This window comes from Dipteris shenzhenensis, chromosome 16 (assembly GCF_047967505.1).
Source record: "Dipteris shenzhenensis isolate YYH24624 ecotype China chromosome 16, Dip_SZ_1.0, whole genome shotgun sequence".
Taxonomy (NCBI): domain Eukaryota; kingdom Viridiplantae; phylum Streptophyta; class Polypodiopsida; order Gleicheniales; family Dipteridaceae; genus Dipteris; species Dipteris shenzhenensis.
The window spans coordinates 45106402-45133432 of NC_141611.1; the positions used below are offsets into that span (position 1 = coordinate 45106402).

General features: G+C 42.3%; 1 protein-coding gene across 2 annotated transcripts in view; it reads right to left on the reverse strand.

The window, feature by feature from the left end:
* Window positions 1–3314: 3314 nt before the first annotated feature.
* LOC147893029 (GTP-binding protein OBGC, chloroplastic-like) overlaps window positions 3315–27031 on the reverse strand; it is a 51884-nt gene continuing 28167 nt past the window's right edge. Inside the window, exons 2-7 of one of the 2 annotated variants that reach the window (XR_015542360.1) lie at window positions 25358–25631; window positions 9574–9868; window positions 9319–9463; window positions 4036–4144; window positions 3670–3941; window positions 3315–3422 (exon numbers count right to left, since the gene is read on the reverse strand). Coding sequence is in view for 1 of the 2 variants with exons in the window: in XM_087387567.1 (XP_087243693.1) it covers window positions 3855–3941; window positions 4036–4144; window positions 9319–9463; window positions 9574–9868; window positions 25358–25631 (910 nt within the window). In the remaining variant the exon portion in view is untranslated. Of the gene's footprint in view, window positions 3423–3448; window positions 3942–4035; window positions 4145–9318; window positions 9464–9573; window positions 9869–25357; window positions 25632–27031 lie in introns of those variants that run through there. The other variant, XM_087387567.1, reaches the window with a different exon arrangement.

Sequence of the window (27031 nt, forward strand, 5' to 3'; positions counted from 1 at the left end):
TTGGACAAAGGGAAACACACAGCGGAGGTAAAGAATCAACAGGGCTAGACATGGTCGTCTCTCAAGATCCAGTAAGACCATTCGCATGGAAAATGATCACATGTAAGTCTTATCCCTTAGAGAGGAAGAAGAGGACATGATGGAAGAGGTTCTACTATAAACTCTTCATATGTAATTATCGATATTCAATGTCACTAAGAGAAGATGAAGTGTTATCTACACTGTGCAATAGGGACAGCAATGTCAATTTGCTTCCCAAAGGAACGACTTATCCGATGGATGGATTTGGCAATGAGCTCTCTGAGGATCTGATCGTTTCAACATGGCAAGAAATGCGTCAAGCACCAATGTAAAAAGCCAAGTTCTGCGAAGTCCAAGCAACCCTAGAGATGGAGAGGCAAGTGAAAAAATAACACAAATCACTGCATGAGAGCCCTTTTCAACACCATCTATGAGCATTAATAAGAACTAAACATTGAATGGTAGAGGAGTTGAGCGAGAATAGAGTTCAAAACTCATATGATAACAGTCGCAACAACTGACTTCTATGTATGTCATTTTCCATTCATATGATTTGCAAGTTCTTTTCTTTGATGCATTGGATACTTCAATTATAGTCTAGTTTCATCCTCTTTCCTTTCATTAAACAATCATGTAGATCATCTAGAACATCATTGAGGACCGTTTATACTCCACCAATCAAAGCTTTACTTTCATATTTTTCATCTTTGATGTCTTCATCATAGTCACTAATAATAATAAAAGCTAGAAGGATACCATCGTATGTTCAATATTTCATGGCTTGATCATCATTATTAGTAATGATAAAAGCTATGGGTATACCAATGAGGTTGAGGTCGTGCTTCATATGTGTTTTAGTAAAGGTCAAACTTCATTCTTTTATTCATATTCCATGCTTATTGTTTATCCTTTACCCTTTCATTATTATTTCGTACTTAATTCATCACATTATCATTCACTACAAATCATCCCTTCAAATATATACGCAATTGTTAAGTATGTGATCCACCATAAAATAAATGACATGATTTTTATATAAAAAATCCCATCATGTAGAGTAAATCAATCTGGACACAAAAGATATGGACTAAAGTCTATCATCTATATTAGAACCAATAGTACACATAAGATATTAACAAATGACATCACACATGACCTTAAAGAATTTGAGGTGAATCAAAATTTTATCATCAAGTAAATATATGCTCACCACTATGTAATTTGAAGGGTGATGATGCTTTATGCCAAATGATGGACATAAAACTCTTGTGCCAAATTATGGATGTAAACATTTTAATATCTCATCATCATCTCACTAGAAAACATGCTTATGCATTGAGAATTTAGATTATTCTAATTACACAAAAAGCATCTTCATGTCCATCCCCTTTGTTATGTGCCCATGAAGCTTCATGACAACTATGCCTTTGACAATTGCAAGTTCTTCATAATCAAAATTAGGATCCTCAATAATCACATTTCATGTCCTTTAACTTAGGCATTTCATGCCTTTCGCTCTACCCATCACTCGCGCACACACATGCACATACACACACACACATACACACAGAGCATGTGGGAGTGTGTGCGCCCGTGCACGTGAGTGTACTTACAAGGTGATTTGCAATCTAGTAGATTTCTCAAAGCGATGATCGAGACATGTCATGATCTCTTCTATTTAAAATCTTATTATGTTAACACTCCTTTGATGCAATAAAGCACCTCCCTCGAATGTTTATAAAGTCAATTTTAGACTCTTCTATGGTTGCTATTCATGGGTTCACCCAACAACATAAGATCAAATAAAGTTTGAAAGGAAAAGATGTAAGATCACTCACTCTACTAACAAAGCAACGAAAGACATCAATGATAACGCGAGTCTTTTTATTTGCGATCCAATTCACAAGGCCATATGTAAGTAAAAGCGTCCAATGAAGACCAAGGCCAAGGCCAATTCTGTCCCCATGTGAAAACTACAGTAGCCTCATGAAGATATTAACACATCAACCAACTTGGTTAGCCTTCTTTAGAGCTCTTTAAGAAAAAACTACAATGTTGAGGTGTTAGGGTCAACCATGGAGCAAAGTTGAGTTCATATGGAAAACTTAGATTGAGATCAAGAAAAAATTAAAGTTAAATAATCAAAACCATGCTTTGATCATGAACACAATTCACCTCTGAGAAAGTAATCAGCAATGGACAATTAAAACTTTTTTAGTTTACAGTAGAGAGTTCAGTTGAGTTGAGAGTTCTTCCTTCTTCCTTATTCTTACCACATCCAGGTACATAGGAGATCTTTTCATTGTCCTTAATAGTAGATGGAATTTGCAGGATTCTACTACGAGTCTACTACCACCAAAAATTGCCTGCTATCCATTTACGGCTCAAATCTGTGCAAGAACAACAAGAGGGTACCACCTCCAAGTAAGCTATTCATCTAATTCCAGCACCCTGTAATTTAATTTTGAGTCTAGTATACTTACAAATTGTTTGCTATGGGTACATAGTTCATTTCTGACCAAGAACCAGAGCAGAAAATGGAGCTTTTCTTCCAAAAAACTGACCATCACAATCCATGCAAACTGAAATCGTGACAGGGATCTGAGAAAGACAGCCATGATGTTTAAATTTGGAAAGGAAAAGGCGCAATACAGAGATTTGGGAACGGAAAGATGAAAGAAGAGGGAGCCGCTGGGGCAGTTTTGGGATATTGTGGGGACGACCGGAATTGAAGGTAAGACCACGGAAGATAGAAGCAGAAACTTGCTGTCAGGTCATCTACAATCGTGTCAGCTCCTACCTGTGAACTGCCTGAGAGGAAGGACATGATGGAAGACCCACTGTATCTTGTCTTCATGCAATTATATGCCTTATCAATGTAACCTCCAGACCCCGTGCATCTGTAAGAATCTCATGAATGATGTAGTGGGTAGAAGCCCAACACTTGTATGTCCATTCACTTTTCCTAAAAATTGATCATCTTGCCTCATCAAATTGCAGCTCTCCCTTCTTTTTGTACTCCCTTCCAAAATCGTGCTCCCCTTATGGAATAAAAAGCATTTTCTTCTACCCTCACCTTTGTATTCTTCTTTACACAAATCATTTACAACATGACTAGTAGAATTAAGATTCTGCTCAGTGGAAGGTTAAATGCAAAACGTGCGCTTGTAGGTGCTTGTTATGTCAAAAGCAAGAATCTTCAAGGACTTGAACCTTGTACCAAGTATGTATCTCAGGGAAGTTACAGTAGTCTGATCATCAATGAAGCAAAATTAAGCAGTCTCAGGGAAGTTACAGTAGTCTGATCATCAATGAAGCAAAATTAAGCAGATGAGACTCCACCCCAGATACTGGTATCTGGCTCTCTTACATTCAGCAAAGATCAGCAATAATTTTGTAAGCTGCACACATAAAGTTGCAACGACTTTTGAAATTTGACAAAACAGCAAAAGATATACATTATGACAAGACAAATGCTCTAAATTGTTGTGTCAGTCAAAATAAGTGACACCATGCAACAGCGTGACCAGAGGATCAAGTGTTATGACATACTGTGATTTATTATCCAGAAGGACATGCATACCTATTTACAAATATATCAGAAGGATGCTACCTACAAAGTACTCTCATTTAGCCATAGTTCCTCACCTCATTATGTAGGAATAATGCATATGATGATGAGCTTCACTCCAAGGACGTGTGTGGCACAGATGTATAAGGAAAAAGTAAGCCGGATCGGAAGTAACTCAACAATGGAACTGCTGATGCAGGTGGTTGTATCATGGCCATGAGGCATTTGCCCAGCACTATAAAAAATAAATGTGTCCTGTCAATCAATGAGGCCACACTTTTGAGCCTCGAAAGCCCCTCTTCCAGTCTGAGGCCTGCATGTTCTCAGAATCATGCCACACGAATTCCATCTGCACAGGCCCAAAACAAACATTAGAATACAAGACGTTTTCAATTGTAAAATATAGAAACTTTGAGTACCATAGATTGTTTAGAGACAATCACCTGCCCCACGATAACAGTGTCACCCTCACGAACTCCACGTTCCTTAAGAGCCCTGTTTACTCCACTCGTACCTAAGACATGCTGGAATCGTTTGATAGCTTCAAAATATCTGCACAGATGGCTGTCAAAGTCAAACAGCTTCCAATCCAATATTCCAATTAACATTCAAGATGTATAACATCTAGTAAAATGGAACAGAAGTTCTTAACCACTGTTTCTTCCAGTAAATGGCCGAGCAACTAACCTAACGTAATACAAGAGCTCATAACCATCTGTCACTTCAGCGGGTATAGACAGATGTCCAAATCGACAAGCTCAGTGTTTACAGGACTGCACTTATCTAAAGTGCCTGGGTAATACAATCTCCAGCAAGAATTGAGACAAGAACTGGCCCTTTGGACAACTCATTACAGCTTTGCTGAGTCCTTCTAAATCTTTTTTGAGTGAGAAGAGCCTTTCTTTTAATACTTCTATTAATGCCCCACCAAAGAAATTATGTATCACAAAAATAAGAAATGGCAAGACAGCTACTGGGTTACCTTGCTATTATTTTAGCAAGTTATTTCACACATGAATGCCTCAAAGCAGCAACATGGGTAGTCAAACAATCGATGCAGAATGGTATTTGTGACGAAGCTTTCTGATCAGGACTGTAGAAGTGCATCGCCTACCAGAGGTCCCACTCCCTAGCAAGCATGCACCCGAGGGTCCCAAAATGCTACCCTCAGGTGGTGTAAGTGCCACACCATATTCCAGTATTCGACTGTGCACCCACCTGCCATATGGCAAGCTATGCTTCAATGACCACCTTAGTAACCCTCATACTGAATTGCACATGCTAAGGGTAGGACGCTCATGTCGCAAGAGTCCCACTCACCCGCATAGACCAAAATGTACGGTATATTGGTGAGAAGATCATTGGAAAGAGTGATAAACTATGGAGTTAGTTCACTAAATTACCCTTGGGATAGTTTTGTGTAAGGATTAATTGAAGGTCAAAAAGAGTTGTGGGTAGACATTAGGTCCTAGGGTTAGTGCCATTGTTATGTCAGATAGGGTTAGAGATCTTCAAGGGACCACATGATGTGGCAAGCCCCCACATACTCCATCATGGATGCAAAGTGCTACATGGCACCAATCAACTAGTCTGTCTCATGTAGCCTTGCAACTAGACACAAGTATGCACTCACCATGTCACTCACTCAAGGGCAAACAATGTTGTATCTATGCAACGTGGTACCATACGTATTGCACAAGTACGCATATGTTCCACCATATGGAAAAAACTTTAAGGTGCTCAAGGTACGCCAGCTTTGTAGATTACTTTTTTCCCCAAAGAAAGAGAAAGAGAGAGAGAGAGAGAGAGAGAGAGGACAACATACAAGTGGCTGTATATACCTAGATGAATCCAAGAACATTCCCAAAGTCATCCTCTAAAAACACAAAACAGTGCAGTTTCAATCTCACGATAGTCACTCATAAGATTGAAAACCATAAACTCCATCACTCATAGCAGGGACTAGCCACTATGACATCCCCACTTACGTCATCAACGCCTGCGGCCCAACAGTGGGTGTAGACCATAGTATAAAAATATGCTCTCACACATACAAATCCACACACCCACACATACTAGTGGCTGTAGTCCATAGAATGCAAATGATCAGTCGCATCAACAATCAAGTAGATTCTACCATAGTTGACTATTGATGTACATACATCATACTTGGAAATCAATAATTACAAAGAGATTCAATTGAAACTGAAAGTCCAAAGTTGAAACCAATTACTAGATCAAGATTATAGACCATACTAGAGTAACAACTCCTTACTTATAGTCTAACTCTACAGTCTACGAGACTGTGTGGACCATGGCAGTGACTACAGCTTGTAAGAGAAGGATGTACAGAGGGGGCAGTGTGAGCTGCAGGAAGGTTAGAAACCAGCCTTGAGGTAGGATGAGAAGGGAAGACGTGGCAAGGGTACACAGACAACTGCCAAATTGATTTCGTTCGGTATGTTTTATAAATGCAGGTAACATTTGAAGGAAAGGGGACATATTTGAACCTTCACTTTCTTAAACACCCCCCCCCTAAAAACCCCCCAAAAAAACAAAGGAAATCCTGCACGCATGACGCACTGTACCGAACACACCGTCTTGTTCCATACAAAAATTTCCATATGGTATGCATACAAAAACTACCTTGCATCTATGGCGTGTGTTTGATGCGCTTGCAAACACATACAAATTGTGCAAAAGAAAGAGCACAAAACAGGTGGTGGAATCGGCATCGGACAATACACAAGCAGTACTCATCAATGCTCTTGAATACACCTGCATCAAACTAGAAGAGCTGAAGTTCATCGTTAACAGCACAACGGCATGAGAGATGAAGCATACAAAGCCATTGGATTTGGGGTACGCATGCAAACAAGACAACTCAAAAAGAAAGAGAGAGAGAGAGAGAGAGAGATTACGAGACAGGTTACAATCACAAAAAGTAACTCATACAAGCCACTATGGACTGACACAAAGGGCTTGCTAGGACCCTTGCTGAGTGCTATGCCAAGAAACTCAAAAAAACTAGTCCTCAAAATACAAATAACTCAGAAATCCTGAGATAGCAAGATTGGAAATTCATCTATGACCTTGGTGCCATGACAGCTCTCCAATAGGATGTGTAGAAATCTCGAATCTGTGTCTGTCGCATCGTCTCTTGCTGCTGCAGTGGGGGACATGGTCTCCATGATCTTTATATTGGTGGGCCATATCGAAAGTGACACCTCAACTCTGCAGCCTGGTCCAAGTAAAGCTGAGATAGGCTGCATCCATCGTGCGTGCTCTGATAAACCTTTGCACCATGCATGGTCTCTGGCTCCACCCTGTCTCCAATGGCACCGTCACCTCATGTTGCCAAGTCTGTCTCGGTGGAGTCTCTATGTGTCACCACCGCACCTAAACCAGATAGAGACCAACGCAATCCTGGTCATGAAAGTGGATCAGTAGAGAGAGTGGCACAAAATGTGCCCTGCCTAGAAAATTGCGATGGTATCATCCACAAGTCTCATAATAGATTGGGCAAAATACATAGGAAACGCTCCTCTATCTCCACCTCCCTCAAGTGTGCATCGCATGTAAACTTGTTGCTCTCTCTAGGTGTGCCTATGGCTCAACCTGCCTCGATATTCAACTGATGGGACAAGACCAGCATCTGTCCAATAGCAATCTTCACTATATGTGAGACTCCTCCGTCCTCCAAGTACTAGCGTCTAAATAACCTAGCTCGCACACCATCTTAATATACATGCATGCCAGGCTGTGCTAACCCCTCTATTTGTTAGTCATCTCTCTGACTCTAGTGCCAACTTCGGTAAGTCTCCACCTAGACAAAGCCCAAATCTTATGGAGGTATATCACAATACGAAAGATAGCATCAATCTGGAGTGGTGTCACGGCGAACTCTGCTTGTACTATCTAATCAAAACTCACTCCAAATCATCCATGATTCCATAATCATCCGTAAAGTCGGTTGCCAAGAAATCACTTCCCTAGAAGAGTGTTGTGCACATGGTTGTCAATATCACTTCTCTATCAAACAACCATCCCTTAGTCAAAGGGTCCTAAAGTGTGCCTAGGAGGATTGTCGCTCTAGCCGGGCCAGAGCTCCCTGAGATAGTGTAACCCGTGCCCTTGCTACATAAATTATCATGAAATTTAATCCCATGAAGACTGCCCTAGGTATGTGTAGGACTGCACTCTATGCACCAACTCCCCTCTGTAAGTGAAATTGTGTTAATAAAGTACTACTGCTCATGAGGTGTCGAAAATCATGACCTTAGTCTTGCGAAAGCTGATTGTCAAGTCTCTCTCCCTTTAAAACATCTCCAAGGCTTCTAGGTGTCTCTATAAGCATATTGCTGAAGAGGACATGAGGACTATATCATCGGCATACAACAATATCTATATCAAATCAGCCAATAGTGATCCCTCATCATCAGTGTGGACAGCATCAAGGTCTCGATATTGGTTGGCGTTGCCTCTCAGGTCTTTGGGTCCGCTATACATGTGCACAGTGAGCTCTTTAGAAGCGCGTTCCGTGCTCTCTCGAAGAGTGTTCTTTGTATTTCTCAGTTCTCCAAGTATAAAGCATTCTCCCCTGATTGGGGGAGGGGACCCTGAGTGGGTAGAAGGACCCAATCGGTTGTCGACTCTACTCTCTCTCTACCCTCATCTCCTTTCTATCTCTATGGTAAACAACGCTAATTCCTCGCTAAGGTTTAAAGAAGGTCTTGCTGTGAATTACACGATCAGATTACCGTTGCATGTTACATATAAAGACACCAATGAAACCCTTGATGTAGTATTTTGGTTGGCTAGTTTACATAATATAGAAGTTCAGCAAAGAGCTTTTGAGCAGCGACTGATCCTGATGGAACTAGTTATCTCAATTTACAGCTCATGGAATTTTGTAGGTGTCTAGCCTTGAGATGTCTAGTTGTAGAGCGAAATTCAATCATTCAAAGGACTGATCCATGTCTACGTTTGAATTATCACAAATCAGCATGAACAGCATAAGGCATTAATATGTCCTTATCACAATAATGATTTTACATACGTCTTTATGGCATGTTCAACTTCTATTCAAGTGTTCTAATAGCTTGTTTGGTTGTGAAGGATGCAGTGATACACAAATAGGTGTCACCACAGGAGATCTGAAGACAGAGCCTTGATGTGGAAGTTATATCCTAGAATAATCATGGCACACTTTAAGTTTGTTGAGTGAAAGTATGCAAGTATTCTTTACAGCAATGGCCCTCATGCATGAGGACTAGAACTTTAGCATATAAGGGGTGGTTAATTCTGCTATAGACTATATCAACCAGAAGTTCTCTCTCCCTTGGACACTTGAATGTTTTCGAGTTATATAAGAAAGTATTTCACCAATAACAAACCTACTAATGGTCAAGATTGAGGTCTCAAGTTTTTCTTCCAAAAATGACATATGCAAAAAGTATGCATTGTTAAGGCTTGAAATTCAAGGATTCACAAGGATCAACCATTCAAAATTTATTGCCAAAAATGCATGCATTGTTAAGGCTTGACATTCAAGGATTCGTGGTGATCAACCTATTTCAAATATATCACCAAAAAACAAGAGGAAAATGAACCATGTACAGTACACAACTAGACAAATATTTCACTGCACATTTTTTTTACTACAAGAGTATCTAAATTAATGTCTTATATGGGTGCAGTGAAAAGAAAAAGGTTCGTAGACATACTCCCAATTCGTCATTTGTGTAAAGCGTTCCAAACCAACACCCTGAACTTGCCAAGTTCTAGAATCCTCATCAGAAAATATCTCAAACTCCTCGATGGGTGCACTGCGTTGCTTTTTTATCAGTTCTCCCACTTGTGACTTATTATCTGCAAATAAATAAGAAACTTTAATTGAGCCAATATGTTCATACAAAAAAATTTGAAGTTCATCAAGGAGGCAAACTCAAAATCTAATGGAATTTGACTCAGTAACACACCTGCATTCATTTCATCTACGAGCCTTGGTAGAGATTGTACCATGTTGTATGCTATATTGACAACCTCAGATGTGCCCACTTTAGTGGCTGCACTCATACAGATAGGATTAATTCCTTTTCTTTTGAGATAAGCCTGAAATTTTTCCCAACGTTCTGCTGCCTCTGGAATATCCATTTTATTAAAAGCCACCACATAGGGCTTCTCTGCAAGACTAGGATTGAAGAGCTGAAGTTCTAGTCGTACTGCCTCATACTCATGCTCTGGCTGTGGGCTCATGCCATCCACTACATGCACCTACAAAGACAATCGGGTCATGACTTGCCCGTACACCAGGCTCAGAGAATATTCATTCCTACAACTTTGAAATATCTATAAACTACAATATGGCATTACCTCTTCAAGCCATTATTTAATTCTTTTTCTATTGTTATCTACAACCCAATTGTACATGTGATTGCATCCACATCCATATGTGCATTTTATCCATATGTGCATGTGCATTATCAAGTATGTGCATGTGCATTATCAAGTATGTGCATGCACATGTGCATGTGTAGATACATGAATGTACTTTGCACTAGCAAGTATGTAAGATGGTGGTACACCGCAAGTTACAGACATCCCTAGATGAAAACAGTATACAGATAATCCCCATGAGGGTGGCCATAGCATTGTAGACTATGTAATATGTGTCTTGGTTTGACCTCACAAATTCCTGATCCCATAGTTCACCCAAACTTGCCTAGAGCCAATCATTCACATATATAATTTTATCTCACAAATAAATGATCTCACTATTCATCTAATCTTGCCAGGGCTCTAATCATGCACATATAGAATTTTATCTAGCCTTGCCTCACCCATTCAACCCTCGTCAACCATTTCCACATTCACATGATACCACATCTCTTTGACCACTCAATAGATCACATATATTTTAGTTACTCATCTGCACTTCTAGAAACCATAGACAGCCAACCAACCCTTAACGCAAGTTTGGTAGGAGGACATAAAAATATCCTAGGACACTTTTATGTTCTGTTAACTTAGACACTCCCTAGAATTGTTCTAAGGAATTGGTAAGGTATTTTGGGGTTTTGATTATTGACCATCATAGCTTAGGTGCACGAAAAAACTTGGAATTATTAGGGATTGAAACTCGTGCCTATGACTTTGAGTTTAACCTAAAGTTTAAACGTCAAGCTGTTTTTAACTTTTCTCTACTATTAGACAAAATGGTCATGATTCTTGATTAGAATGAAAATTTTTTAGTTTTAAAGTCTCATAGTCCAATAATGACCATAACACATGTTTATATTGCTTTGGGAGTTAGATAATCATACTTATTATGATTTATGGATTCAAAATTAAATTTTGTGAATCCTGATAACAAGGCAAATTTGATAACAAGCTCCAAAATCAACCATACTTTGTATATGTCCCGTATATGTCTTTAAGATCATATTATGGAGTATCATGAGTTTTTAGGGGACCTAACATGATGTAGAATATCAAAATTAAATCAAATTCAAGCCTTATTTTGATTATTGATTATGCTTCAATTTGTGCTAATTTTAAGATACATGGATTAATTGATATCATGCAAACCTTCAAAGGTCTAAAATATTTTTATAGAGTGGCTCTAGTCATGAAAGAGTGATACCAACAAAATGTTTATATATATAACACTTATGGATACTTCAAAATTATAAACATTAGACTTGCTGTGAAACCTGTTTTTAATCCTACCTGGCTGAAAAGTTGTGTTACTTTACTTTTGTGGGCACTTTGTAATCACATGTGATGCTATTTTTTGTTTCCTATATTTTTTACAAAGTATTATGAGTCTACCTTAAGGCCAAGAAAGGGAATTCTCAAAAGATATACATAGATCAAGCTGTGATTTTTTTGTCAAAACATCAAAAGGACACTTTTATGTCTTGTTTTGCTACCAAACTAGAATTAATGCTAAGCACATCTTCTCACCCACTCCATCCATTTAGCCATAGACTACTCTTTACCCTACAGAGTCAAGCTTACCAAGAAGCCGCTTCAGGGGTTTGTTCCTTACAAATGGATAGTACAATGTAAAGTGCAAAGCAATTAGCAATGCAAGCAAAGATGGAATAAATTGGAAGATAAGGCAATTAAGCATGTCTTCATTGGTTAAAGTTCCAAGACTAAAGGTTATTGGTTATATCAGCCACTCACCGGCAAGATTATTGGTTGTAGGGACGTGATATTGAATAAAACTATGTTATCCCTTTGCTGGACTGTCATAATAAACCAATTGTTGGCACCTCAGATGTGATGCTCAAACTGAGCCACTTCCAATTGATCCACAGCCACAACAATATGCGGATTTTCAACCTGATTCTCCACAACTTGATCAAGCCATCACTGAAGAAGCAGTGACCGAAGACAGACTGTTATAAAGCAGAATAACACAATCCCTAGATGGCTATTGGATACCTTGAAGAACAGCAAACAAGCTGAATCTTTCCCTATTGGAGATTCCTTTGATTGCTACAGCTTGCAATGACGAACCACTGTATAACAAAGATGCCTTTGACAGTAAGGATTCGATGACTACTGCAGTAAGAAGGGATGCAAAATAATCTTAAGCTACACGCATGACAGCAACGGCCCTGTATGTTCTAGCTGACTATCCTCATCGACAGGAGGATGCTGGATGGAAAGGCTTACCCGACCTAGTAGAGGAGACCATCTTCCCCTAGGCCGAAACACTCCTGCTGAGGGCAAGAAACTCAACAAGTGAGAGGATCCCCACACCTGCTGAAGGGGAGGCCCTATCAAAAGGAATCCCCAAGACCGGGACCCCTAAGGTGGAGGGCACAAACTCATCATCATCCATGAAAGTCGCCGAATCTGCCAGTGCCGAAAAAGAGTTCCTGATAGGCAAGTCTGGCCAAGGAGTGCGAAGAAGACTTGCACTCGTGGAAGATGGAGGAGAAGGACCTACCAAGTCTCTATCAGCAGAACTAGAGCTGGCTGCTGGAGAGGCCTGTGGTTGGGCTAAAGAGGAATCTGAAGTCCTCATCTGTGCCTGCACTTTCTCGGTCGTCCTAACTATGGCAGGAACAATCTGCGCAGAAGAAGTGCCTGTAGCCCCCTCGTAATCAGCAACCAAGGTGACTTGGGCTGGTGCATCTAAAGGCCCCTCCTGATGTGGAGCTGTAGTGTCTTGGGCTGCAGCAACATCCACCTCTGGAGTCTGGAAGGTGTCTGTTTGATCAGGATCAAAGGTCTCCTCCTGAGGTAAGGGAGCAGCTCTGATAGCTCTCCACCATGGTACTGGTTGTGCTGCGGGCGTTGGGCGCTCTGTTGCCCCTGGTGGTCCTAGGGTACGCGAAGCAGGGCGCCCTACTACTCCAGGGTGCTAGGAAGGTGCGGTCGGGGTAGTACGTGAAGGAGCCGCACCAGAAGACCTCTTGGGTCTTTTCCTCTTCCTTGGACAGTCTCTAGCAAAGTGCCCAAGTCCTGCAAATCCTACACTGGTCCTGTCTACCTGAAATCTTGACTCTCCTTCGAAAGAGAGAGCCGTCTGGAAAAGAGGGGAAGCAAAAGCGGGGGGGGGGGGGAGCGGGGGAGGGGGGGGAGAGCGGAGGAGGGGGCTAGGTAGAGCGGGGGAAGGGCGGGGGAGAGGGGGCGGCGGGGGGGAGAGGGAGGGCGGGGGAGGGGGTGGGGAAGGAGAAGGGGACGGGGGGGTTGGCGGGTGGGGGAGAGGGAGGGCGGGGAGGGAGAGGGAGGAAGGGGACGGGGGTGAGGGAGGGGGGGCCGGGGGGCTGTCGGTGGGGGAGAGGGAGGGCGGCGAGGGCTGTCGGGTGAAGGAGAAGGAGGGAGGGGGCGGGGGTGGAGAAGGGGGGCTGGCAGGGAGGGGTAGGGAGAGGGAGGAGGGAGGGGAGGGAGAGGGGCAGTGAGGGGAGGGAGAGGGGGGGCAGCGAGGGTGAGGGAGAGGGAGAGGGGGCTGGCTGAGAGAGGGAGAGGGGCCGGGCGGGGGGGGCAGGTCCTCATGGGGAGAGGAGCAGCTGTCGTCTCTATTTTACAAGTTGCATGATCATGATATTCCACTACCCTTTGCCAAAAACTCTACCAAGGGTCAAAGCAAAGGGTCTCTTAATGAGCTCATTTAAATCTGCACAATTGGGTATGAGACACAATGCAACTTTTATGTTCAATTCTTTCAAGGTTGAGCCAAAGGATCTGTGCTCATTATTGCATATAGATAGCCAAAATATGTCTCAGCCCTTGGCCTTCTCCTAAGGGAAACATTGCAGGAAATTTCCAAAAAAGTTAGGAAACACTGGTTCCTAACGTTTCCAAAATTGGGGCGTTTCTGAAACTTGGAAATGTTTTGGAAACGCCTAATCTACAAGATTGCCCGTCTCAATCCATCAACAATTGGATGACATGTGCTTTCTATGATTGCTTGGTGATCCTTCATGCACGCTCACCTTGCTCACACGTCTAGCTTATATGGTGCATAGTTTTTTAAGTTGCTAGCTTTTGTATGTGAGCAAATATATACTTTATTCAGCCTACCCTTGCCGTTTCCTATTAATTCAAATGGCGTTTCAAAAACATTTCAAAACTACCACATTTCCTGCATGGAAACGTTTAGTGCAACTTTGCTAAATTATTGATGGCTCATGTTGATGCTAAGATGTAATCACAATGTGTTGTTGCAGATTGCATCTCCCTCTGAGGCAAAAGGGTACATTACCCTAAAGGAATCTTGAAGCTGCTTGGGATCTAAAAGCACTAAAGCATGTCATCATGGACAATGTCTCCCGAGTCCAAACTATGTGATAACAAGTAATATGCTGGAAGGAGTTCCATCATACTTGTTTTATTATGCATGTCAATTTCTAAGAAACAGATGCCCAAACTCATCCTCTGAAAACCCAACACATAATGTACTTTCAATCTCATGATCGTCACTCACAAGGTTAAAAATCATCAATTCAATCACGCATGGCAGGGCTAGCTACTATGGCATCCTACCAACATCACCAATGATCAATAGTGGGTGTAGACTATAGTATAAACATATACTCACACCACATCCATATCCACACCCACACAACAAGTGTCGAATGTAAACGATAGTGTTGGACGAGTAGAGTCACTACCACACCTCTAAGCCACTAAAACTCCAAACAGAAATGAAGATCTCAGGAGGTATGTACATTAATATGGACAGCCAAAATATCAAGTGTAATATTGCTCCCAAATGGGGAAGTGAAGTACTTTGAGAAGACAGAGGAAGAAACTTTTGGCAAAGGCATTTGGAGCCTTCCACTTGTTGTTGAAGAAGGTGGCATCACACCTCTGCAAAAATGTTGGTGCTAATGAAAGCAACTAACTTGAGGACTTTTCACATTGATCAAAGTCCATGATGTGAACCAATTATGTGATAAGTCCCATTGAAGACTCTATTCTAGATTCCACATATATGGGGGTAGTGTGGAAAGGCGTGGAGAGTATTTAGGTGAGAAGCTACGGTCAAAGTGAACCCTCATAAGTGGCGGAAGTGGATGGTATCATGGATTATATGATGAGGCAAGGGATGGACATACTAAAAAAAAAGATGAGTGTGAGATGCTACCAGAGGAGGTGCTGAGATGGAGAAATCGGTGTTGTGTGAGGCAAAGGCAGAGGATCCCATGAGATGGAACTACATTGGAGCGCCCCCCCCCCCCCCCCCTCTCTGCCCCGTATGGAAAACAAGTAAATCCACCAGAGGATGGCCATTGATTCCAGACACCCTTGTATATGATAGCTTATGTATCCCACCCATGTCCAAGAATGCATGCCCATATGATGTGACTCGGGCTCGACTATATCTAGAACCTCGGACATACCTGCTCTAGGTGAAGTTGGGTCACCGGTAATTGAATGATGAAGGCAATGAACACTACCAGCAATGGATACAAACCGAACATAAGGCTGGTATAAGGTAAGAATAGCCGACACATCAGCCCAAAAAAATGGTAGGATCCTACATTAAATAAATTTTAGGACACTGCAAAAGGGCCTTGTACAAGGCATGCACAACAGCAAGATTGGTCATGGAAACTATAGAGCTGCAACACGTAATTTTTCACACAGAATCAATCTATGTCCAGAGAGCCTAGAAATGCATTTGATAGCCTTGCAGACCTTTTGTGAGAGCAGGGACATGAAGGTCAACCTGGGTAGGACCAATGGTTTTTAAAACTAATGAGGGTTAGGTTAGCTTCAACGCAAAGCTTTCACACCCACAAGGAAACCGATTTAGATAGTCCAATCTTAAGTATACTTGAGATGCATTTTCCTTGGGCTTTGCTCACCATGCATAGGATAATGCCCCCAATGTTTGTAGACTAGTTCAAATCAAGAATCTAATGAAGGAGTCTAAAGTTCCCAAGAGAATAATGCAATAACCTTCCTGCAAAAAGTGATGTGCTTGCTAGCACCACTATCAAAGAACCAGGCATCACGAACATCTGAAACTACTATACAAGCATCATGAACATCAGGATTATACTGACATGTAACCAAGAAAGCCCAATGGTGGCCTTGTGCGAAATTAGCAGACTCATGTCAATCCTCTGTATACTAGAAGAACCAGATACTGAAGGACCAGACTCTTTCTTTTTCTTTTCAGATGCTATGCGCTTCCTACATTCAGAAATATCATGCCTAGGTTTCTTACAATAGTTACATCTCTTCTTCTTTTTGTGATCCCCTGAAGAAGAGGCACCATGTGAATGATCAGCATGGAAATGAGAGGGTTTTCCAACTGAAACCTTGCCTTTACCTTTGTGTTTATGATGAGCAGCAAATGCTTGATCACTAGCTATAGTAGCATTGCGAGTCACACGGCTTTGCTCCTCCTGAAGAAGAAGAGCAACAAGCTGGTCAAATGAGAAATGATTGGCATCACCCCTTGCAACCAACCTCAATGTAGTAGCAAAGCCTTGATATGAATCAAGCAACCCATCAAGGGTATTAGAAACCAGCTGAGAATCAGACATAATCTCATCAATGTTGGCCAACTGCTCTTTCAAATCCTTCACATTAGTGAGATAGGCATCCATGTTACCACCCTCATCAAGCTTTAAATCTTTCAACTGCCTACAGAGATAGGCAACCCTCGCCTCATTCCGCACTTGATACAAAGATGCAAGCTAATGCCATGCTTGCTTAGCTATCTTGCAAGACAAAATATGAGGGATAATAGCCCATTTCACTGAAGAGCAATCAAGGCATGTGCTTTGGCATCACGACCATCCCACTGAATTTGCTCCTGTGAAGGAGGCAAAGCACCTAGAGCAAGAGGTGTAGGAGTCTTGGCTGTAGCAGTAGAAGCATCACCTGAAGAAGCAAAGGCTGCAGATGTAGCACCAGTAACAGTGCGTGTAGGCCTGGCCTCAGAGCCTAAAACAATATGCCGTAGATTCTTGGCAACCAAAACATGTCCCATCATGTATGACCACATGGGGTAGTTGGTGCCATTAAGCTTTTCATCGGCCCCAATCAGCCCAAACAAATCATCTTTGCCACTAGACATGGTGCTAAAATACAAGGCAAATGCACCAACTGGCAAAGCAAATGAGAGAAAGGCAACCTCTTAGAATCAAGTGCCAAAAAACTGCCCAAGCTTCAAAGCTTATGTCTGCAAAACACTCTGCTGTCCCAAGGTGTACCTGTTGCAAGAAAATTCCCCAAAGGCTGAAAAATGCACCGAAAAACAGTTCCCTTTGCAAGAGTTACTCCAAAGTGCGGTCTTCTCGCGACAAACTAAGGTTTTTTGCGACATAAGTGCTTGGAAAGGTCTCAAACACTCGTGGAAGTGTGAAAACCAACAAGACCAGCAAGAATGAGAGCTCCAGAGGCTGCCAAACAGCTTGTGAAAGCTGTCAATGGCTGAGGGAATGGATTCCCGACCTGCTCTGATACCACTGTTGGGTGTTGGAAGCAATGGAAGCTCAAAAATGAAAGCACAATGCAGAAAAACGAGATGTTGTAATAGATTGCTGCAAAACTGAAGTGTGGAGGCCCAAGGGACAGCCAACATAACAAAACCCTAGGGCTAACTGCCCTAACTGGACTAAGTGTCCTAACTGACCTAGATGGTACATAAACTAACTATACCAATAGTCCTAACTGACTATAACTAGGCCTACAAGGCTCATACCAAGGTATAAGTGGCATCTGTGGATAGCCCATGAGATAGCCTACAGAGTCAATTCATGCAAAAGCCTTCCCCCAAGAGTCACCTTGATGTGCTCAGAAGAATACTCAGATATGTGAAATCCACAATAAATGTTGGCTTGTGTTATGCCAAGGAAGGAGGGATATGCTTGCATGGTTATACTGATGCAGATTGGGCTGGCAGCATTGATGATAGAAGGTCAACTAGTGGGTATGCTTTCTCTCTTGGAAGTAGTATGATTAGTTGGAGTAGCAAGAAACAACCCACGGTTGCTTAGTCTAGCACGGAAGCTGAATATAGAGGGACTACGATAGCAGCGTGTGAAGAAACTTGGCTGGGATTGCTTCTTTATGAGTTGGGAGTACGCATTGATGGTCCAGTCGTGATCTACTATGACAACATAAGTTCTATTATGCTGGCCAGGAATCCCATTTACCATGCAAGAACAAAACACATAGAAGTCCACTATCACTCTATCAGGGGGAAAGTGATAAGTGGTGAAATTGACTTGAGATATGTGAGGACAAATGCCCAGGTTGCGGATATCTTTACCAAGCCTTTGGGTAAAGATAGGTATTTCCTTTTTAGAGATGCTTTGGGTTTATGTGATGTATAAGCTCATGCTGAGCTTGAGGGGGAGATTGTAGATGCATAGCTATGTGTATGCATATGAATGGATAGTTGTGGATAAGTGGATGACTGGACTTGTTTTAAGAAGTGATTGTAAGATTTGGAGGAGAGAGTGAGCTGAGAGCTGAAAGCTTAAAAGCTTAGTTGCAATGAAGAGTGTGAGAGTACAACTGAAAGAGTGAGAGATAAGGTTTTGTCCTAGTGACAAAACCTTAGTAGTCACTAGCCATAGTTGGTGAACTAACTGCGGTTAGGGGGAAAAACCTCTTAAAGAGGGAAAAGTGTCCCTAACTAGCTTATTAAATTACATCTGAATTATATCTATAATTCAGATGTAATTTAGCACTGCTGAATTATATCTATAATTCTAACACCCCCCTACGGTGCCAATGTCATGTACAAGGCTGATCAATCACCAAACGGATATAAGTTCAGGGCACCGCGAAATGCCTCAAACTTTTCACGTGGTAGTGCTTTGGTGAAAATATCTGCAACGTTGTCATGTGTGGACACAAAGATCATACTGATCTCTCCTGCATGCAACTTCTCTCTGACGTAGTGATAGTGAACCTCAATGTGCTTCGTGCGAGCATGAAACACTGGATTCTTTGCCACTGCAATGGCACTCTGACTATCAATGAGAATTGGAGAAGGACCCTCCAATAACAGATGAAGATCAGCAAATAGACGTCGCAGCCAGACACATTCAGCTGTTGCTGTGAAAGCTGCCCTGTACTCAGCTTCACATGATGAGGTAGCCACTATAGATTGTTTCTTGCTCAGCCAGGAAATGCAAGATTTACCCAAAAAGAAATAATTGCCACTAGTGGACTGCCTAGTGTCATAATCACCAGCCCAATCTGAATCACTGTAGGCATGCATCTGCAAGTCACCCCCCTTGGGAAATAACAAGCCAAAAGACTTCGTGCCCTGCAAATAACGGAAGATGCGCTTAACTGCCTGCCAATGCATAGGTTTTGGGCTGTGCATATACCTGCTCACCTGAGATACTGCAAACTAAATATCAGGTCTAGTGTTGCAAAGATATATGAGGCATCCAACAGCCTGACTGTAAGATGTGGCATCAACTGATTCTCCTGCATCATGCATTGTGAGTTTCAGCCCCGGCTCCATGGGAGTGGCTATGGGCTTACAATCATGCATGTTAAATCTGTCCAAGAGTTTCTGCACATACTTGGACTGAGACATAACAGTGCCACGTCTCTCTTGAGAGAATTGGATCCCCAAATAAAAGTGAAGCAGCCCCATATCTGACATGTCAAAGTTAATCTGCAAATCAGCTTTGAAATATGCAATATCATCTTCATTGGACCCTGTGAGCAGTAAGTCATCGACATAAAGAAGGATGACTAAAATTTCCCCCCCATCCACCATCTTGATGTAGAGGGTGCTCTCAGTAGGACTATTGTGCAGCCCCTTGCTGGTCAAAAAGGCATGAATCTTGGCATACCATGCACGAGGGGCCTGTTTCAGCCCATACAACGCTTTGTTTAGCTTGCATACCTGAAGTGCATTTGCTATAATTACAAAGCCTGGAGGTTGTTTGACATAAACCTCTTCCAACAAGTCTCCATTTAAGAAGGCTGTTTTAATGTCCAACTGATGAACATTCCACTCAAAATGTGCAACCATTGCAATAACAGATCAGATGGTGGTCATCCGGGATGTAGGAGCAAAAGTCTCCTCATAATCTATGCCCTTTTTCAGAGCATAGCCTTTAGCAACCAGCCTTGCCTTGTATCTATCAAAGGAGCCATTTGGCTTCCGTTTCACCTTGAAAACCCATCGTGTGCCAATGGCATGTTTACCAAGTGGCAAGTCTACAACATCCCAAGTCTGATTTTTCTTAATGGACTGCAACTCATCGTGCATGGCATTCATCCAATGCACATTGTCCTTTGCTTCTTCGAATGTTGCAGGCTGCTCCTCATCAAGAAGAGTACCTGCATATGCTACTTCCACTGAATTAGCACCTTCCATGTGCCTTGCTGCACTGCGAGTCCTGCCAGGTAATGGAGCATCAATCTTACTCTCCCTGAGAGTCTGTAACGGCCAGTTTGGGACTGTTTCTGCTGCATGTATGTCAGCAATTTCTTGCTGAACCACCTGTTCCACTGCCTGTGGAGGTGGCACGACATCTTGTGGATGAACTGGAGCATCGGGAGGTGGCTGTAAATTCTGATTTGCATCAGAAATATCAGGGGAACCCAAGGAAATGGGTAGCAACCCCTCAAAAACATCCTCTGAAGAAGAAGGCATATGAAATTCAGCCTGAGTGTGAGCTGAATTTTCTGCAAATATCACATCTCTACTGACAATGATCTTGCGTGTAGCAAGATTGTAGAGACGATACCCCTTGCTTTCTGCACTGTACCCAACAAATATGCACTTAATTGCCTTATCTGACAACTTATGCCGAAATTCAACTGGCACATGAGCATATGCAAGGCATCCAAAGACTCGGAAATGATCCACTGAAGGCTTTCTCCCATTCCAGACCTCATAGGGAGTTTTTGTTTTCAAAGCCTTAGTGGGAGCCCGATTTAAGATGTAGTTGGCACACATCAGACCTTCAAGCCAGAATTTGTGAGGCATGTGTTTGCTTTTCAGCATACATCTGTCTATCTCCATAAGAGTTCTATTTTTCCTCTCAGCTTTGTCATTTTGCTGAGGGGTCAGCCTCACTGTGAGCTGATGCACAATACCCTTGCCTTTTAGAAAAGCATCAAAATCTGCAGACAAGTATTCCCCACCTCTATCTGTGCGCAATGTCTGTATCTTGAGTCCAGTTTCATTTTCAACCATGGCTGAAAAGTGTTTAAACACCATGAACAATTCTGATTTGCGCTTCAGCCCAAATACCCAAGTGAAATTGGAGTAATCATCAATAAAAGTAACAAAGTAGAGATGACCACCCAATGATGGAGTCCTCATGGGACCACAGACATCACTGTGTATAAGCTGTAATTTGCGGACAGCTTTAACTGAACCATCCTTTTTGAAGGGGAATCTATGCATCTTGCCTAAAATGCACCCTTCACAGGCATGTGAAGGAGGTATCTCAAGAGGTGGCAATGCATCAACCATAGAGTGCTTTTGAAGTGTCATCAAGCTGTTGTAATGCATGTGACCATATCGGGCATGCCATAATTCTGCATTCTGCATGGCAGCAGTAGGAGTAGAAACTGCAAGAGCATGGGCTGCTCTTTTCTCAAAAAATCAAGCTGAAAAAGCCCACGCAACAGAGTACCAAATAATCTCAAGGCATAATCATTTTCCCTGTCTCAGACAGCACATTTGTCATCCTCAAAGATGACCTGAAATCCAGCCCTGTTAAGAGTGGACACTGAAATGAGATTTTTGGTGATACCAAGCACATACAAGACATCTGAAAGTCTGAAAACTGAGCCATCAATGGCAGTAAGCTCAACTTCTCCTGTGCCACATATTGAATATGACGAGTTGTTGGCACAAGTGACTTTTTTTCCAACGGGAGGTGGATGCAAGGAAGTAAAGAGACACTTCCTAGAAGTGATATGCTTGGAGGCACCACTGTCAAAATACCAAGTATTCAATGTTTCACTGACACTGAAAGCTGATGCATCCGTAGAGGGGTCATAACTGCAAGTCAAAAAGACATGTGTATCATCATTACAAGTGGCTGTACTATCCCAAGCATCTGGAGCAGCCAGCCTAGAATCTGAAATGCGAGATAAAAAGACATAATCCTATCCAACAAAGTTGGCTGCAGCATCCCCACTGTCAGATGCATGAGGAGCTGAATCTGAAACAGCCATACCGGAGCTGTTTTTCTTCTCTTTTGCAAGCCTTTTCCTGCATTCTGCAATGTGACGACCTAGCTTTTTTCAGTAATGACAAAAACCCTTCTTCTTGGGCTACTTGCATCATTTTTAGCCTTTTGTGAAGGCTGTCCTGACCCACTGGAAGGCTGATTTACTGATGTCTTTGCCTGTCCCTTTGTTTTTGACTTGAACTTTGAGAGCATAGCTTGTTCACCTGCACGTGAAGCCAAGTTTTTCCTGGTCTGCACTTCCTGAAGCAGAAGTCCTATCAACTCATGAAAACTGAGAGGATTTGCACCCCCCCTCAATGATAAGTTCAGCGAGGTATGAAAGCTGAGATAAGACTCAGGAAGAGAATTCAGAGTGGTGGTAATCATCTCTCAATCAGGAATAATCTCATCTATGTTCAATAATTGCTCTCTGAGATCCTGTAGCTTTGTGAAGTGGACTGACATGGAGTCACCCTCTTCCATATGTGTATTACTTAACTCTCTTTTCAAGAAAGATACCCATGCATCATTCCGGGCTGCATACATGCTTTCTAAGATATCCCACGCTGCCTTCGAGGTCTTACACGACCGGATATGCGGAATGATAAATCTTTTCACTGAAAGAGAGATGCATGACAAAGCTAAGGCATCCCGTGAATCCCATCTCTTCTGCTCTAGAGTAGTGGCTATAGCTGCACCAACAACCTGTTCTGCAGCTGCACCCTGTGCACGACCTCTTCCACCTCCTTGCTGGGGAGGGGTATTAGGTGCCATACCTGCTGGTCGGCGGATCTCACCCCCATTCACATAATCCCATAAATTGCGAGAAATCAGAATATTGCGTACTCCAGAGGGAGTAGTTGGTACCATCCAACTTGTCTTCCTGTGAAAGACCACCGAACTGGAAATCATTCTGATTTTGCTGGGCCATATATGAGAAAGAGATTTTAGCAGATACAAGACTGAATTCCCTTACTGGGAATGAAATGCACAACTCCCAAAAAACACAGCCAAGCACTGGCTGTAAATGCAACTTAGATTTCTGCACCTGCACTGTCAGAAATCTGTCCAAGCATCAAAAAACTCTCCAGAATCTACCAAAAGTCCTACAAAACACTTCAAAAAAGGCAGTATGAACTGAAATCTCCAAAATTGCTCTCCCAACATAAAATCCCCAAAATAGGCCCGAAATTGCAACCAGAAAGAGGCAAATTGATCAAAAGCCCCATATGTTGCAAGAATTGCGCTCTGTCTGCAAAAGCCCCAAATTTCACTGCGAAATTGCAGTGTAATCACAAAATCCCCAAATTTCTTCAAGAAATTGTACTGCAAAATTGAAAGCCCCAAATTTCGAGCTTGAAATTGCAACCAGAAAGGGGCAAAAGCACAGAAAGCCCCAAATTTTGCAATTTCAGCTGAAAGCCCCAAATTTTTGGGCTAAACCTCTGAATCTGCCTGCAAAGTCTGCTTCACAAGCAACAATGAACCCAAAATACCCAAATGACTGCAAAAGACTGCAAATGTCTGTACAAATACCACCAGATCTGCTGGTACGGTGAGTACGGATAAGCAAGTACGGTTGTACAACAGATGTACGGACTAGCAGATTCGGGATGTGCGAAGAAGTACGGATGTACGGAATCGAGACCTGTACAGAAGCAGGTACTACGATGAGATTGCAGGTACGAGCTGTACGACGACGCTGGTCTTGCTGTACAGTATGCGTAGGTACGTACGGTACGATTGCAAGTACGAGCTATACGGCGCTGACGCAAAAAGGTACATCGAACGTACGGACGACGATCAGAAAGGAAGCGCAAGTACGGCGAACGTACGGACAATCACGATCAGAACGGACAGCGAGATTGCAGGGAGATGTTGGGCTAGAGCTAGAGGTAGAGAGCATGAGCTGAAGGGAGCAGGGAGCACGGAGCTCTTGAACCCGCTCTAATACCAAATGTAAGATTTGGGGGAGAGAGAGAGCAAGAGAGTGAGCTGAGAGCTGAAAGCTTAAAAGCTTAGTAGCAATGAAGAGTGTGAGAGTACAACTGAAAGAGTGAGAGATAAGGTTTTGTCCTAGTGACAAAACCTTAGTAGTCACTAACCATAGTTAGTGAACTAACTACGGTTAGGGGAAAAAACCTCTTAAAGAGGGAAAAGTGCCCCTAACTAGCTTATTAAATTACATTGGTCACTGCTGAATTATATCTATAATTCTAACAGTGATGTGAAGAGCCTTTTTGGACTCTCTTGTATAAAGAAGAGTGTGTTGGCATCCTAGAAGATAGATGAAGGATTCATGAGCATCTCCCTTGTCTTCCCCCTTTGCATTTTCAAGAGGGTGGTGGCAAAGCATATCAGCCATAATGCACAATGGTTAAGCAGTGGAACTAAGTCCTACAAAAAGATCTGTCAGTAAACTCAACAAATTAGTCCTAATCTTTCAAGCCACCTCTTAAGTTTGTCTATAAGGTTTATACGAACTCATCCTTCATGGTTGCTCCTTTATGTTTTCTTCCTTTTTCTCCATTTTGCTGTGGGCCAGAGTTTGTCCACAACAGAAGGACAGCATGCATGATGGTAAGAGACAAAATGAGCTTTTGATGGGGGTTAAATTAGGAAAGAAACTAAGCAGATCAACGTAACATTGTCCATTTGAATAAAACCTCTCACAAACGGCTAGTCAGAAAGAAATAAGCTGAGGTTTTGAATAAGTAGATAAAAACAAGGCCCAAGCCTCTCCACAAAGCCCCTTCTAATACAGCAAGATCAAGATCAAAGATCACTTCCAGCATGATTTTCAGCAAGATCGAGATCAGACATCACCTCCAGCATGATTTTTACCTGATCCATACGCACGTACAACAACTAGATTGTAATATTGAGACATTCAGATATGAGGAAACAAACGAACGTTACAAAAGGAGAGACCAAGAAAGTGGGGATGGTCTTTTCTGTATCCTTTCCACCGGTCAACAAAAATCAAACTTAGAAAAGATAACTACTTGGAAAGTAGCAAAACACTTATGATCTCGCAGTAACCAAGAACAAGCTGTATAAATTTGAGGAATCCAGCATAATTGGAAATATACCTCCTACCAGAGGCAAGAAATCTTACCAAGACACGACATCGCTCTGTGTGTCGTAGGAACTCATGGCCCAAACCAATACCAAGATGTGCACCTTCCAAAAGTCCAGGCAGATCAGCTACCACCATCGATGCATCGAATCCTATAGGTACTACCCCTAAGTTGGGCAGAAGCGTGGTAAATGGATATGCTGCTATGGTAGGTTGAGCTGCACTGATAACACTTAAGAGTGTACTTTTCCCAGCATTAGGCACTCCAATAATCCCAACATCTGCAACTAGTTTCAACTCCAATTCTAACCACCTAATACAAACAGCGAGAGAAAAATATATTAACATGCTGACAAACGTTTGGAAGACCTTTACAAGTAGCTCCTGCATAAGCTTATGGCAAACAATCAGAATATCAAAGTAAACAGCTGCTGCACATGAAAGACTGCCATCACAAAAAGACAAAGAGTCGATATACTCCATACCCACCAACCCAAAAAAGGAATAACATGATGAGACCCAGTGCAAAAACCATGGGGCAGGGGGCAGTCCTTATGAAAATTACAAAGACTTCTGTCACAATGGGATTCAAACGTGCAGTGAAATAAATCATAGCTGAGATGATGCCTTGAAGCTTTACAAAAGAGCATGAGTTTTGCCCTTCTCAATACCATACATTTTGTTAAACCTTGAAAGCCCCTCTAAAAACAGAGATTACATATCCTACCAAACTCCTTGAACGTGTCTATCAAGATCTAAGCTATAAAATATTGCATACAATGCATGTCAGTTAGTCCAGGACCAAGTCAAGCATCAATTGAGGACATTCGTGACTTGCTGACAGAGTATTTTCCGGTTATAACTCGCATCAAGAAAACAGCCCCTTCCACACCACCATACCCTTGAGAATAAGTGTTAGGGTCCAAGTGGACAGCTGCTTGCAATTATCAGTGAGATCTGCAAACTAATTCCAATTCATACATCATTGTGGCCTTGCATAGCTTAGGAAGCAAAACATGTACCATTACATTCCCCAATCCATCAGTTTGTGTTGGAGTATGTAGCTCATTGTCCCACCTGTAAGCCCTAAATGAGGAGAGCACAGGGACATGAAGCCTGCATAGGATTAGTGGGTGAGAGGCACTGCCATGTGGACATCAGAGGAAGGTGCCACATGGGTCGAAAGGATTGTCCACTTGATGGTCACATATAGGCTGACATGTGGACAGAATGAAAATGAGCTGGGATAGCTGTGTTTAGAACAGCATGAAAGTATGTATGGTGCAGCAGTTGAGGCTCGTATGTGGGCAGAGGGAAGGCTGCCCCATGAGTAGCAGAAGCTTCAGCATATGAGAGAGGAGATTGGCCTTGAGCGAGCCAAGTCAAAGCTCCTTCTCACTCAATACTGCCACCACAATTCCACTATGAGGCTTGGACATGCTTCACGAGGGGTGACTTCATGCCGGGCTGACTTACAAAATAGAACTAAGTATTATAGCGCTTGCTGAGTACAGAGTTTGTGACCAGGAATGGCAATTATAATTGATGATTACTAAAAATCCTTTGATTGGAATACTACGAAATGTCATCTTTGAAACCCTCCTCAAGTACACTGATGATTACTACATTTCCTTTAATCGGAATACTACGAAACACTTTGAAACCCTCAAGTAAATTTCACGACTTGAGTTGCATGTGCACTGCAGCCTTGGA